A 14,793-nucleotide genomic window follows, 5' to 3' on the forward strand; every position below is an offset into this window, starting at 1 on the left:
AAGGTCCACTTTAAACTCATCGCCTGGGATAATCAAAATCTGTTTAAAGTCATTGTGCTCAACTAAATGCAAGTATTTTTTTCAACAGCCATCGACTGTTAACTATTAAATTCAGTTCTTGACAAAATTTGACTTTTTTAGCGAAAAGGACGGTGGTACACTTACTGTCTAATGTCTACAAGTAAATATGTGAGATGTTGAATGCTGGTTGATTATTAATGTCAGCATCGTCATAATAAAAATTTTCATCGCTCGTTTATTAATTGATTTCATTTGGGGTAAGTTTTGATATAAGCATAGGGACAAGAGAGCTTCGTGCATGTCCGTATGATAGAAGATTCTCGAAGTGCAAGGGCCTAAGTTCCGTCGAACGAAGTGTCTTTCCAAGCTCAAAATTTCGCCAGTCTGATCGGATGATACATCCAATTTCTTCCTTGCGCTTGATGATACTTCATATTGGTAAGTACCAATCAATGTAATTTACTTTTGGTCAAGTTTTTTGTGCTTCATAAATGTTTATTTGTATGCGAAGTATGGTTGCAGAGTGGTGCAATCGCCATTACAATTTACAAGATAACGAGAACTAGGTACGTGCTCGGAGTCGGTGCCAGAGCCAGTGCCTGTGTTTAGTCCGACGTATGACTCGATTTTTATTCATGGTCCATGCATATAAAATAAAACTATGAATACATTAGCTCTTGTTGAAAAAAATTCCTGTGGAGGACTGGAGGCGAATGTTTCGTTATTTCTGTAATGAAATTGATCGTTGTGGTTGTGGTATGTGGTTTAGATAGTAGATACTCGAGTAATTCTGCCTTGCAAAATTCTTTTATCATTAGCCTAGTCACTAAGTCATATATATATAATTACCGTAATATGAAAAATTATAGGTAGCCGGTAGGTACACCTGATTAGATTTAGATAGACCGTCAGTAAAAGTTGCATTTGACATCGTTGCATAAAATTTGCCATACCACAGTTACCTAATCTGTGAAATGCTGTTTTTAATTATATTAAATAATCCTGAAATTATAAAAGAATCAAACATACACTGGTAATACAAATGAAATAGGCTAACTGGATCTGCCGCCAGTCTGGCCCGGCCTGGGCAGTGGGCCATGCGCTAGCTACTAGGTTAAGCTATTTTTCCTATAATTGCTATTTGCCAGTGGAAATTGTTCTTTACCTACCACTACGGCACTACCAGATACGGTATTGGTGATACCTGATATAAAATGTTGGGTTAAAATATAATATTGTCCTTGAATAATATGACAGTCTTTGACAGCAATAGAATATTTTTTTTACCATTTTTCATTGTAGTATTTAATATTGATTAGGTATTTCATTCATGGAAAGTGTGAATTTTACACTGTGAAATAATCTTATTCAATTAATGTTTGAGAATTTGAGAAGCAAGGCCATCAATTTGTAAAGGTTATTTAAAAATGTATTCTTGAACTTCTTGCAGCCTAGCCAATATTTATTTTTAAATGAAAAGTTGCTGAAAAGTAGTGCCAAACTGATTAATTATCAGTGCCATTAAGAGTGATTATTGTGGAAAATATCTATTTCACAAGCTGCAAGATATGCATTTGTATAGTTTTAATTCTTTGTTGCGGAGAAAGACTTTTCATTCAATTAATATTTATAACTAGCTCTGCTAGCTGCAAGATTTTATTTAAAAATTTTTGCTTTTGATAACTTGCGTGACAGTCAGGACTCTTGATTGTGATGGTCTGATGGATCTGGATATTAGATGAGAGGCTGCTTTACTTGTCATTGCAACTTGTCTGATTGACTTTTGACAGCAGGATGTAATGTGGGTAGTGGGTAGGGACCTAGGGTGATGCATCAACAGCTACTTATAATATATATTAGGTTGAATGCATAACAATTTTTTATGACATAGTGCACATATTTGAATTTGCCTTTCTGGGAAATCTTGAAGAAGCTATCTGTTATTTTTTAAAAATTTGGCCTGGTATTCCACATTGATTTTGGATGAGGAAAGTTGAATGTAATTTTTTTGGACTGAATCAAGTCAGTGGAAAACTAAATGCAGAATTACACCCTAGTTAATGATAGAATTTTTTTCATTAAATTCTAAGACCAGTTATTTTTGTGAAGTTTCAATATCTTGTTTAATAAATGTTGTGTCCATTAATAGACATGCGGTGCATGCACTCAAAGTTTTTCACCTTCTCCAAAAAAGTAATGTGACTATATAAATTTGTTTTCACAGTATTCAATTATTTCATAAAGACCCATCACTAAAATTAATTACCTACCTACTATTTCAGTGTAGTCATATTTACTGATCAATTGAAAACCTTGAATAACCGCCCACTTGATCTACCATTTCACTAATATTGTACATCACTGAAATATTACTACTTCTGTTTGTTAACTGCTACTTAACAATTTAATGAGCTAACTGTACACAGAGGGGACAAAAGCTAATTTGAAGAAGAGGGAACAAAAGCTAATTTGATTTCAAAAGTTTGCATGATAATATCTTGCAGTAAACTCAATGCAAAACGCTTTGCATAGCTAGAAAAGATCCTTGTATTGTCCATGCTGGATTATTCAAAATGTACCTACCATTTAACCCACTGCCTCATGAACAAAATACTAGTATGGTACCTTACAAACCATCAGATTGGTATTTGGTAGGAATGTACTCTGCTATATGTACTGTTATATTTGACTGAATGACCCCAGGCTTTGCCAAAAAGGCTATGGATTCACTGGATTGACATAGAAAGTGTCAACATCTATTGATTATGAATTGAACATTGCTAAAAAATATTTCACCAAGCTTGGGTTGTTGAATTAGAGATGTAGTGTGGCTGAAAAAATATAATGATTGCCACTAGGTATCTTGATTCTGAATGAGGGGACTTTTGTTGAGGCCAGACATGGATTAGTCTTTTCCATTAATTTCAATGGGAAAATAGGTTCACTTTACAAACACTGCTTTACAATCTGAGTTTCAGCACAAATTAAGTTCTTAGGGCAGGGCTCCATTGTAATATGTTACAATTTATTGCTGTCATGTATGTATGTGTATGAATTGCCGCTGTTATAATTGTGCTGTATATATACTTTGAATGTAAATGATTTTTACTACATTTTTTTCTGCAGCATGTGTGATTGTGAACTTCACCTACAAACATGACTAGCAACAATCTTCACTATGATGATGGTGATCAGGTATGTTGATTTGAAAAATATCAAGTTTGATAGCAGACTAATTGTTTTATGTAAACAATTTGATCTCAAATTTAAGCTAAAAAACACATCCTAAACATATTATTTTAATCCTCGTATAATAGAACAAGGCAATTTAATTTTAGTATTAGTAAAGTCCCTAATTGCTTAACAAAAATGGTCATATTTGCTTGTGATTGTTTCTTGTCAACAATAGGTGCCTGGAATATTTTATTACTATCATCATTATATTTAAACTTTGTTTGAAAATTGGATATGAAAAAAAAAGAAAAGGTTATTGCTATAAATAATTTTCTCGTATCTTTTGAAGAAATGCACTTAGCTATGTGAAATATGTATATAGTACCAAACCTCGTGGCAACTGCTAGTGTAATGTGACAGTTGCAAGATGCATTATTAGATGAAAGAGATGCACTGTTAAGACTTGAGATCTGATTTGGCACTTCATGCTCAGTACCAATTTTATTTAAAATTTAATAAATTTCTGTCTTCAGATGGCAAGAAACCTCATTATCTACCTATATTTTTTCAACACAAGCTTTGTCCCATTAAGCAATAATAATCAAGGCAATTTCTAATGATCAAGACAAGTCTGACAAGATGAACCAGACAATATTGAAACTAGATGATTTCCCAAAGTTCACATTAACATTACAAGACATTTTAGTTTTGCTAAGTAACATTTAAATGATGGGTAAATTTTTAGACATTCTTGTAACATATCCTGTTTCTGTTACTGACAATTTTTGTAATCACTTAATTTATCTGGACTAAGTCTATGAGTCATTCAGGACTAAGCAATTGCTAGATTCTATGCAGTGATAACATCTGCATTCCAATGCATAACCTCTTGCAACCTTATCATTTCCTGATAAGTCGATCAAAAACAAGTTATCTTGCTAACAATATTTAGTGTTTGGTGACTTTGCCTATTTTTTTCTCTTTAGGGTTTGTTATTGTTTTATGAATAAACTGAGCTATCAACAGAATTTTGTTTGGGAATGGTAGCTCAGTTGCACTAGCACGGCTAATGTCAAAAGTCTTGCACAACCCTCCCTTGTTCCCTCCATCCCTCCTCGCACATAAACTTCTGCAGTCCTGATGCAAATGATGTATTGTATAATCAATGTGATCTCATAATTTTTTGGGAATGATGTAGCTTGAAAAAAAAATGTGTGGCTTTAATTAGACGTTTTTGTAAGAAAAACATGGCCTCCAAATGATGACTCATTTTTTTGTGTTTTTAGTCTTGAGGTAAATTTTCAGAGTGTAAGTAATCTAACCTTATCTTTATTGTATTATTCTCAGCTTTAAAAAATGGATAACTCCTCTCTTTCAATTAGAAAGCATATCAAATTTGAATGAAGTCAATATTGGCTGAATTTGGATTCTCATTCTTTAAGGTCAAAAATTCAAAAGAATAATCTTTGAAATAAATTAAGGTACCGGTACAGATCGAGCAACATTCAAATTGAAGAGATGATGCATCATGTAATTGCCATGCCAAAGCTTATATTCTTTAAGGTTGTAGCCAACAGGCACTGCCAATGTTATTGGAGGTTGATACAATATTTTTTAGAAATTTAGGTCTCCCACTTACTGGCCATTAATTTTTGGTCAAGACAAGAGATAGAAGAATTGCCTATTTTTAATTCATACGTAATCAATGTGATACTAACAAACAAAAAGTTTTATGTTGTTTAATTTTTTTATTGCAGCTAAGAAAGTATAATAAAATGATACTAATTTCTTTGTTATAATTGTGTTTTTATGTTTCTTATATTTCTTCCAAGGGTTGTGGCTCCTCTAGAATGCAGCTACAGCTAAAAAATGAAGAACTCTGGGCAGAGAATGCCCAGCTCCGTTCTGACAATGAAGCTTTAAAAGCAAAATATTTTCAAGCTCTTCACACTTTAATGTAGGTTGCTTAAACTACTGTTTGAATTTCTGATCATGTGGGCATTCAGTTCTGATGGAATCAGTTATTTTTCTACCATTCTTTTGCTTTTAGTTTTACACCATTGCAACTGTAGACAGAGTAGTTATAGATGTTGCTGTAATCTTCTGCATTTTCTTCTCTTCTCATTCATTCTTAATTATTTTGTATTGCTAGTTGAAACTTGTTATATATATGACATGCTATTATTTGTGTATTTATGAAGTCTGTAACCCAACTGATGAAATTTCAGCACAAAATAAGCTTCCTCATATGTAGATGAATTTGAAGTTGATGAATTTTTATTATTTTTAATTCTTTTTTGCATTTAGTACGAGCTCATTATATTCATGCTCACATTTTTCATGGTATACTGATGGATTCAGTTTTTTTTTACATTATAATATTCCAAGATGAATGTTAACTCCAAGTGCTTTATCTGAGCCATATCTGATTAAGTTTTTTTTTTTCAGGGGGGACTTTTCAGGTCACAATGACAGTGTGATGATGCTTTGCCAGTCTATGTCAAGTGCCGGCTTGTTTGACAACAAACTTGGACTAGAGCAATCTAACACCATCCAGGACGTCATGCAGCTAGATTACTCAACGCTCTTTGATGTCCTTAATGATATGGAAAAGTCGTCGTCGCCCGACTCTTATGAGTTGACTTCTCGTCCAGAGATCTCAGCTCAGCAGGCAGCTGACTTGGATGCTCCCATGGAGTATTCTAACGAGGCCACGGACGATGATCCTGTGAATCAGATGAAATTTTAGCACCAAAGCACCAGGTTTACTGGCCCTGGAAGAAATTGAGTTACATCAATTCCGTTCAATCCTCACTAGTTGCATTTCATTCCATCAGACTTAAAAGGCTTGAGCTTTGACCTTGAATTTGGCTACAATGTTATCATTGGCCAATATCATGGTACAAATTTTCGAAAAAAAAAAAGAAAAAAAGTGTAATCCTTGTATGGCTTACAGAAGTTCTTGATTTTTTTGTTGGCTAGTTAATTTCCCGGAGAGAAATTTAGCAATGAATCAATTTCACTTTTAAGAGACATCAACCATTCGCTACTATGACAATGCATCTCTGTTTAAATACCAACTTCCTGTTTATTGCCACCTCACTTCTATAACTGTAACTAAATGCGTGCTTGAGCTAGCACCTCTGCATTTAATAAGTAATGCAACAAGAAAAACATGTTCGTAAATTTGCATCCAGTTCAATATGTCGTCAGTTATAAGCGTGCTTGCAGTATTTAAACCACTACATAAATGCCTCCTCATCAGACGTAAATGCAATTGGTTATTGTCTCTACAGAATGTTGTTTTTTATTGTTATAACAGAGACTTAAATTATTTCTTTCAAAATCTCTTTCATCACAAATGTTAGACAGTGGATTGTATGGATTGCAATTGATGTTTCTAAGAATCCTTGGACCAGGGACCTGGTGCGAAGGATTGAAGATATATTTGTATTGTAACGGTTTATGCCCTAAAACGTTACAGGCTCGTGGGCCCTCTGGAGATAAAAGAACTAAGTGTTTTATTCTTTTTATCTGATTTTTATTTCTCTGCATTTATTTAAATTCATGCTTGAATACTTACAAGTCATTAAAAATTGTACGGATTTAGGTAATTGTTAAAAAAATGTATGCATTTTATTCTAGAGTGTGTGGAGTTATCTCATTATTGTCTTGATTGCAACTGGTGATGTTTGCTTAAAGTAATTTCTGTTTTGTTCTTACTGATGATTATTTTATTAAAATTTATATTGTCTTTGAAATAGATCTTCACAAAGCTAATTTTTTGAGAATTTGGAGCAGAGGAGGCTTGATAACACTTTATTTAATTATGGTCTTGCAGCGTGCTAGTTGAACTGCAGAACTGATTTCATGTTGCACGTTTTAAATTTTCAAAATTTAAAATAACAATATTTTAATGTTTGTTTTCATTGATATTAGTGTAGACACTCAATGTTAAAGTAGCGTTTGAATTCTATTCGATCAAATCTCTTTATATAGTCTTCTAAAAATCACTTGTCAACGAGGTAACCAGCTGAAACCCTTCTTAAATATTTTGAGACTGTAGTAACCTAGATAATGTTGAAATCAAAATGAATCGAGGAATATGATGCAATGTTTGATTTCTTTTATTGTTTATGCTTTTATTGCCTTTTAAAAATTAGTATATTGAAATCAATGGTTACTCCTAAAATATTAAACTTGGTCCTTTAAGAGTTGATTTCTAATTTTTTAATGACAATTATTGAGGGGCAATCTTCCATACTGTTCTCTGAGAACCTAGGTTTTTGAACTGTAAAACTTCTTTGTAAGAGGCTACGTTTTAATGTAGACATATGGCGATCATCAATACTTTCTCCTTGTTATTTGCAAAATTTTCCTACACTTCCAAGCTTCTAAAATCATAATCAATGAAATATTTTTAACAACTTGTTAACTAGCACTTATAATATCGCTTGCTCGCTAATTATTGTAGTGTCACTTCATGCTTTGATTGTTGTTGCAGAACGTAAGTCAAGACGCATTAATCACTTCAAACTGGACGATAATTAGAGTTCAAGAATGCTTTCACTAGTTGGGAACCTTATGGTTTGCACGGATACGACGTGCATTTTCTTGAAATGTTTTTATTCTATTTTGCATTTCGGTCATTGCACGGGCTCTTTGCTTTGTATTAATTTTTATTCCTTGTTTGTTGTTGCTATAATGTAATCTTTAAATGCCTTCTGCATACTGGGTCATTTCGAGTTGCTATTAGATTGTTCAAGAAATATAATGTGCAAAACGTAATTTATTTTGAAATCCTGCTATCAAACTTTCTACATAGTCCTTTCTAGTTCGAATCAATTTAATTCCTAGTCACATATTTGCATGCCGCGCTGTAGCATCGAATAAAGTAGCCAAGTTTAATTCAAATTAGACGGAGTAGTTCGCATCATCAGATAAATCGGGACCTAAGAAGGCGTGTTGGAAAATATGAGGGACTACCTAGTCTAAATGATCAACCAGGACCCCAGGCTTTGTAGAGAATATTAGTTTTACAACCCAATAAATCCGTTTGAAGCTTCGTGACAGCTTCTAGTGGAGAGAGCCGGGCAGAACTGCTGCAGCATTTTTTATGTTGTCCTCAACGTCTTAAGTCTATATGTACTAATTCAAGGGAAACGAATGAACTCGAACAGATTGTGATTTTTACTGTTTACAACGGAACCTGTACATCCGCAAAAGAAGCGATGAGTTAAGTTTCTAACGCCCTAGTATAGGTAACGGTTACCGTACTCGGCAAAGAATGAATTACACAATCCTCTTTACATAACATTTCGAAGGGTACAAATATTTGCCGGTACGAATTTGGATACGTAAACTCAGAAATGTGAAAACATGGAAATGGTCAAGTAAATGCAGTTAATGAGCCTGAACAATCGTGCGGCGCAACTGGTCTCCAACAATACCCAAGATGAAAAAAATGCACAAGAAGTTACAATTCTCGAAATTTCCATCTTCAGACAAGAGCGTATCAACCTTGGTATCATTGGAAAAATGCTCGTACTGGCATCGCAAAAAGTGAGCTCCGACAAATATTTTCCTTAAAGATATTTTTTTCTTCGGTTACGTCAAGAATTAAATTATACTTCCATTCAAATATATATCTTATCCGAGTCCAATTGTTTTATAACTGGATCGTTAATGAATTGAAAAGCAAGTGACGTTCCGAGAAAGTAAAGCATTTCCTAATATATGCGAACGAATTTCAGAGCCAATGCTGTAAACTGAGAAAAACGCTTTATTGAATAAGGTACATGACGAGTTTTGCAGCAGATAAGTCAAGAGCCGACATCAAGGTAGTAGTTGAAATGCATCGATGAAAAACCTCCATAAAAAGCTGACTCAACATAAAAAAAAAATCAGAAAAATCTATTAACAGACACCACCAAATCAGAGAAGAAGCATGTTCAATGTAACTGTAAGTCACTAAGTTACTCTCCCGATAAATTTTTTTGATTCCGAGGACTCCATAAATATTCTAGGGTCAGGGATGTTTGCCACTGGTTTTATGAGGTATAGCTCATTCAAGTTCAAATGAATGGCGCAAGATATTAAGGTTCTTATGAATAATACATCTTGTGAAGCATTAGTCAGAACTTGTAGGAAGGGGTGTCCCATGAATGAAATGCGCGAGTGAAATCAAAGGTTTCAAAATGGTGTGGAAGGAAGAAAATCTACGAAGTAAAATGCATGAAATTTGTTTTTAATCCAACATTTAGAAATGACAACGATGCTGTAGGGAACAGACTCCAGAACACCGAGATTTTCTTGCATGCAGATCAGGAATTAAAACCAGATTCGCACGAACGATTATAGCCACACTCAAACAGGCAGGAATGGGTTTAGGTAAACAGAGTCCGAACGTTCGTTCAGTGAGAGTAATTGTAAATTTTTACAAAACTGACAAATACATGCGTTAAGGGAAATGAACTCTAAACTTGTTTAAAAAGTTCAAATTTAATTGACGATATCTTTCTAGAATCCATAACGGAAAATTTCTAACCAAAATCACTGCCATGCAAATAAGAAAAATGCGTTTCGTGCACACGTAACTATTGACTTGGATCATACACAGGGAGATACCTAAGCCATAAAAGGTTTTAACAACTTCAAAACTTCATTTAAACAGCTTGGGATGCTAATTTTCATCGTTCATGCGGAGCAGGTTTTACAGACACACACCGACTAAACGCTACGTACACACGGGTTGTCCAGAATTGCAAATTTCATTTCTTATTCGTATAAATAAAACACCAAACATCTCCTTATTCTCGCTCCAAATTTTGTCGTTTCTATAGGTCAACGTCACCTCCTGAATCAATTATTGATGTTGAAATTCCAGTTGCTTTCGTGAGAGAACTTCTTAAATAATTACTAAGCTCGTGAAAGATCTTTCGCGATCAATCTATCCGAAAGATATCGCTTGCGTTCTAGATCCTAGGACACTTCCTTCAAAGCTAACCAGAAATGTTAGTACAAATTCTTCCAATTGCACGAGTACGACTTAGATCGAATATAGCACGAGCACGCCTAAAGGTTATGATATTGTATACCAAAATAGTCGTCTGTTTAGATCCATAATAACTTTCATCCCTTTATACAATAGAGCAATATTATTTACAAGAATCTGTCCCCTTAAACAGACTCGGAACTGTAGTTTTCATATTTTAAATAAAGAAGCACACAAACGAAATAGACATCGTATTGCACGAGTGCAAAGATTTATGCTCTGTGTAGAATAATCCTAGAAAATTTTTCAGTTATTTGAGCCGCAACTCATAGGTTTTTGCTTTAGAAAAAGTTATCTCCGTACAGAAAAATAATTTCAAATATATTGCAATGTTATAGGAAGTAAGAAACTAGCTCAACGAGTTGATAGCATAGCGATAACAGATATGAACAAAGGCAACAGCTGATGAGCGTGACATAAAATGTAACTTATATTGCATACATTTCAAATTTCGGTTTATTATTAACACAAAACAGTGAGCGTCTTAAAGTGCACATCGCACAAATTCTATATTATTCGTCACTAAACGCACTAGCCATCAAACTTTGATTCTATGTACACCTCAGCCTCGAGACCTAACAGATAGATTCAGCCAAGCATCTTTATTAGATTTGAGGCTAGCAACACTGAAAATAACTTGATGCACGCATGATAGAATTAGCAACAACCCTGCAAAAAAGCTGCCGAAAATCTTTTTAAAGCTTTTACTTCGATCACGCGAATTCTTTCCATTGTTTTGGCCCAGAAATTAGTGCCTCGATAATAGTAAAATTATTCCCGTTTGCTCAAATATAATCATGCATACGAACAGCATAGAGGGAACACTCATTTGGATAGTTAAGATTATAACTATTATAATTATTATTAGAATAGATAGTAAACAACAATAACCTACGGCACGAGGAATAACAGTTTGTCCAGCAACAGAATCTAACACTGTCTCCCTCCTGAAGGCCTTCTTTACATAGGCGTTTGGTTCGAGTCGCTGAAGCCTCTACTTGACACCACAAACTTGACTATCCATGGAGACACTGCAATCTTAATTAACACCGGTATAGAGTTGACTGCCTACTGAGCAAGCAAAGTTCAACTTCATTAACGACCGTGACTCTGATTGATCAGGTTAGACGTACAAGTGAAACTCATGAAATCAAACGTCATGTGGAGAGAGGATCAATGATCTTTAATTACGTATCACTGGCATGTGGTAGTGGTGAGGCACGCGACTCGAAACCAAGGCCTATACTGCAGATGGTTTGGCTTCTTCCCTTTCAGGGCAGACAAATTACAAGGAGAGCAAGTCTAGCTTCCAAAGCTGCAGTGAAGGATATGTGTATTGAAGTTTCTGTGTTGAGCAGGTAGTAGGATGGAGAGTTAAACTCAAGTAGCAAAATTAGCAATAGAAAAATGTGTAGAAAAGTGTTTCGGGTTGAAAAAGTCCATATAAGGTTCTGTTGAAAATTGGACAATTTTTACAACTGGGATTTGAGCCAAGAACCCCGAACTTATATAGAAGTAAGAAAAACAAAATAGACATGAAAACAGTCTACACAAAGCTCGTCTCAACGTTTCATTTTGAAATCAAAATGTAGACAAATGAATTTAAGCGAGTCGAAAAAAATTAATTTTAGAAGAATTCATTTACAATGTAATGACATCCCCAAACGATTTTTGAGAATTTTTTTTAAGAACAAAACAGACCCAGACATTAAACGTTATTTTTTCTCATTTTTCCAATCTTCTTCGAAGCAGACATCACTAGTACAAAAATCACGAACCAAATATCTTCATCCATCAAACTTTTTACCGGACGTAGTTCGAAAAAACTTTATAAAATAGTCACGAAAATCACTGAAATTACCACCGGTAACGTCAACTAAACCTTATGCAATAGGCTTCTCATAATTTACATTGTTAGTAAAAAATATACAAGGCAGGCAGAACGGATTCAAACCGTTAATTTAAATCTGTCGAGCAAAAATAAATCAAGGAGCGTCCACACGTGAAAATCTCTATACTATTTTGCGTGGTATCGTAACGGAACACTCGACCAGAGAGTGGCGAGTCGTTCACATGTCGTCTCCTCCGACGATGAGAGGAGACAAAGAGCACAGGTCATGTACAGCCAGGGTACAAATACATCAGAGACTTGCTACTACGCCTAAAAGTCAAAGCAAGATTCCAATTTGAAATTTCGCAAAAAAAATATTTCTTGAGTTTACTCTATGCAAGAAAATCTAAGAATGCAAAGACACTTGGGAGAAGTAAAATACCTCTGACGATACGACAATCGTACAAACCATTGCGTGTCGCAATGTACCACAAAGCAACGACCTGTTTTCATTAAAATTTGTTTAGAAATAATTTTCTGCAAGTCATGGGTAAACCAATACAAGCATTCTCATTGATTCAGTAAAATGACCCAATAAAATAAATTCTTGGTTCTCACCAATAAGAGGTTTCTTTATTCGTTTCCAGTTATTTTCGAATCTAAGAATGCTTCCAGAGCATTGACTTTGTAATTTATTACTAATAACTTAACGTTCGCATTCAAGTGATAATGATATTTGATCAGATGATTCGCAACATGCAACGTAGTTGACTTAATAACTTTTACATACGTCAATGAAAAATTACTTTGGTATTAAATTTTAAATCTTGACCTCTATTGTTATCTAAATTCTTCATTTAAGTCTTTATAAATTTCGAATAACTCGACACAATTACACTCGAACCCCGGGGACACGCATTGATTATTAAACAGGGCCATTCCTCGGCCGCGGCTGACTGTTCATTTCTTTCTGCTTTCAATTCTCTAATCTTCATTATAGTACAATTTAAAGTTGTACTTCATTAAATCCTAATGATAGGCGAATTCATAAATATATTTAATGAACTGACAAAGCTCGCATACTCGTGATTATAAAATTCATGGGTTCCAATCCCCGGCACATTCCAATGCATTCACTACACGAACATCCTAACCAATAACATAGCAGATAAATGTCTGCCGAGTGTCCCTGAAGAGTGTGAAAGATTTTGATGATCCGTGCGAGGAGGGGGGCGAGGCTATGGCTCTTCATTGTGCTCATCGAATGTCGGAAATGTTGGCCTTGGACCCGAAGATCCTGACGAGCTCCATCTCGTAGTCGTCGATGTTCCTCTTCATGAGCTCCATGCAGGGGCCCAACAGCCGCTCGAACGCCTTCACGTCCAAGACTAAAACGAGAAAAAATTTATCAGCGTTCGGTCTGTTTCATTCATGCCTATAATGACAATAGAGTTCTGCTACTAATTCTACTAAAACACCGCAGAACATAAGACCAGTTAAATAATTACCTATTGGAATTGTTTTACAATTTGTTAAAAAAAGACAGTGAACCAAGCCACAAGACATTAACAAAGTTATTAAATCACGCTGAAAACAGGAAGGAATTTAATGAGAAACAATTGCTGCGCGAGGTTCAGAAAAAACTGCACCTGCATGCGAAACTCTGAAAGTGAGTGTTCTAATTCTGATGTTTACATTCACAGCTTATTTCTGAGCGAACCTTAACTATTACAGTAATTCGGCGTCTACTGAGAGACTCAAACTCTCAAAGTAAGGAAATATATTCCAGAAGTTTCGCTGAAGCACTTGGCAGTAATATGTGAGGGGAAGCAACTCTCAAGTGACCTTCACAGGCATTCACAAGGCAATAAAAATTGAAACCTAAAAGTTGAACAAATAAAGACTTCAAAATAACGGTCAATTATTATTACGCTGAATAAAGGTTTTAAATGCCTGAATGTACACGTACAAATGACGCATATGAACCATTTTCAATACTGCGGTAACAACGCCCGAGTCTAGAGGCTAATTTCTGAGCAGCAGGACATTCATTAAAATTATTGAAGAGTTCGGAACATGTGCAAGACTAAGGCGCCAGACGCCGATCACTCACAGGCTAGTCTGACGTTACCGACGGCGTAAGCGGACGCCGCGCGAGGCTTCTTGGTCACGAGCGCCAACTCTCCGAAGAACCCTCCCACAGAAAGGCGGCTGATCTGCTCGTGAAGGCATATATAAGTATTTGTTATTTTGTTGAAATCTGTTAAAACAAAATAACAAATCCACTAATTGGAAAATAACTAGTACTTATTTCTTCCAGAGAATTCCAAATACTGCGTAAAGAATATAGACAAATACTTCCCAACAATTTAATTAGGACAAGACAACGGCTATGAACGAGTTAGTAATAGACTCGAGGAAGGAAATATAGTATGCAATATCCTTTCCTTCTGAAGATGTTTTCCTTAAAAGCGACGAATAAACAATCTCACAGGCAGTCAGGCACGGAATATTGATGAATATCCCTCACCTCCTTCTCATCCCTTCCAGTGATCATTGTGATCCCTCACCTCCTTCTCATCCCTGCCAGTGATCATTGTGATCCCTCACCTCCTTCTCATCCCTGCCAGTGATCATTGTGATCCCTCACCTCCTTCTCATCCCTGCCAGTGATCATTGTGATCCCTCACCTCCTTCTCATCCCTGCCAGTGA

At 35.3% G+C, this 14,793-nt stretch overlaps 2 protein-coding genes across 2 annotated transcripts in view; one reads left to right on the forward strand and one right to left on the reverse strand.

The window, feature by feature from the left end:
• The first annotated feature begins 39 nt into the window (after positions 1–39).
• Positions 40–6,763, forward strand: LOC108669513. Its single transcript, XM_018156861.2, has 4 exons — positions 40–459; positions 3,148–3,216; positions 5,028–5,152; positions 5,644–6,763. The coding sequence occupies exons 2-4, from the start codon at positions 3,178–3,180 to the stop codon at positions 5,942–5,944; spliced, it is 465 nt and encodes a 154-aa protein (XP_018012350.1). The 5' UTR covers positions 40–459; positions 3,148–3,177; the 3' UTR covers positions 5,945–6,763.
• A 1,607-nt stretch (positions 6,764–8,370) lies between these two features.
• The window catches only part of LOC108669510 (cAMP-dependent protein kinase type II regulatory subunit), a gene marked incomplete in the record, with an annotated part of 50,370 nt that continues 43,947 nt past the window's right edge, over positions 8,371–14,793 (reverse strand). The window contains 2 exon segments of the mRNA XM_018156857.2: positions 8,371–13,468; positions 14,194–14,296. Of these exon segments, the coding sequence (XP_018012346.1) occupies positions 13,338–13,468; positions 14,194–14,296 (234 nt within the window).

Source organism: Hyalella azteca, unplaced genomic scaffold (assembly GCF_000764305.2).
Source record: "Hyalella azteca isolate HAZT.00-mixed unplaced genomic scaffold, Hazt_2.0.2 contig12328, whole genome shotgun sequence".
NCBI classification, from domain to species: Eukaryota; Metazoa; Arthropoda; class Malacostraca; order Amphipoda; family Hyalellidae; genus Hyalella; species Hyalella azteca.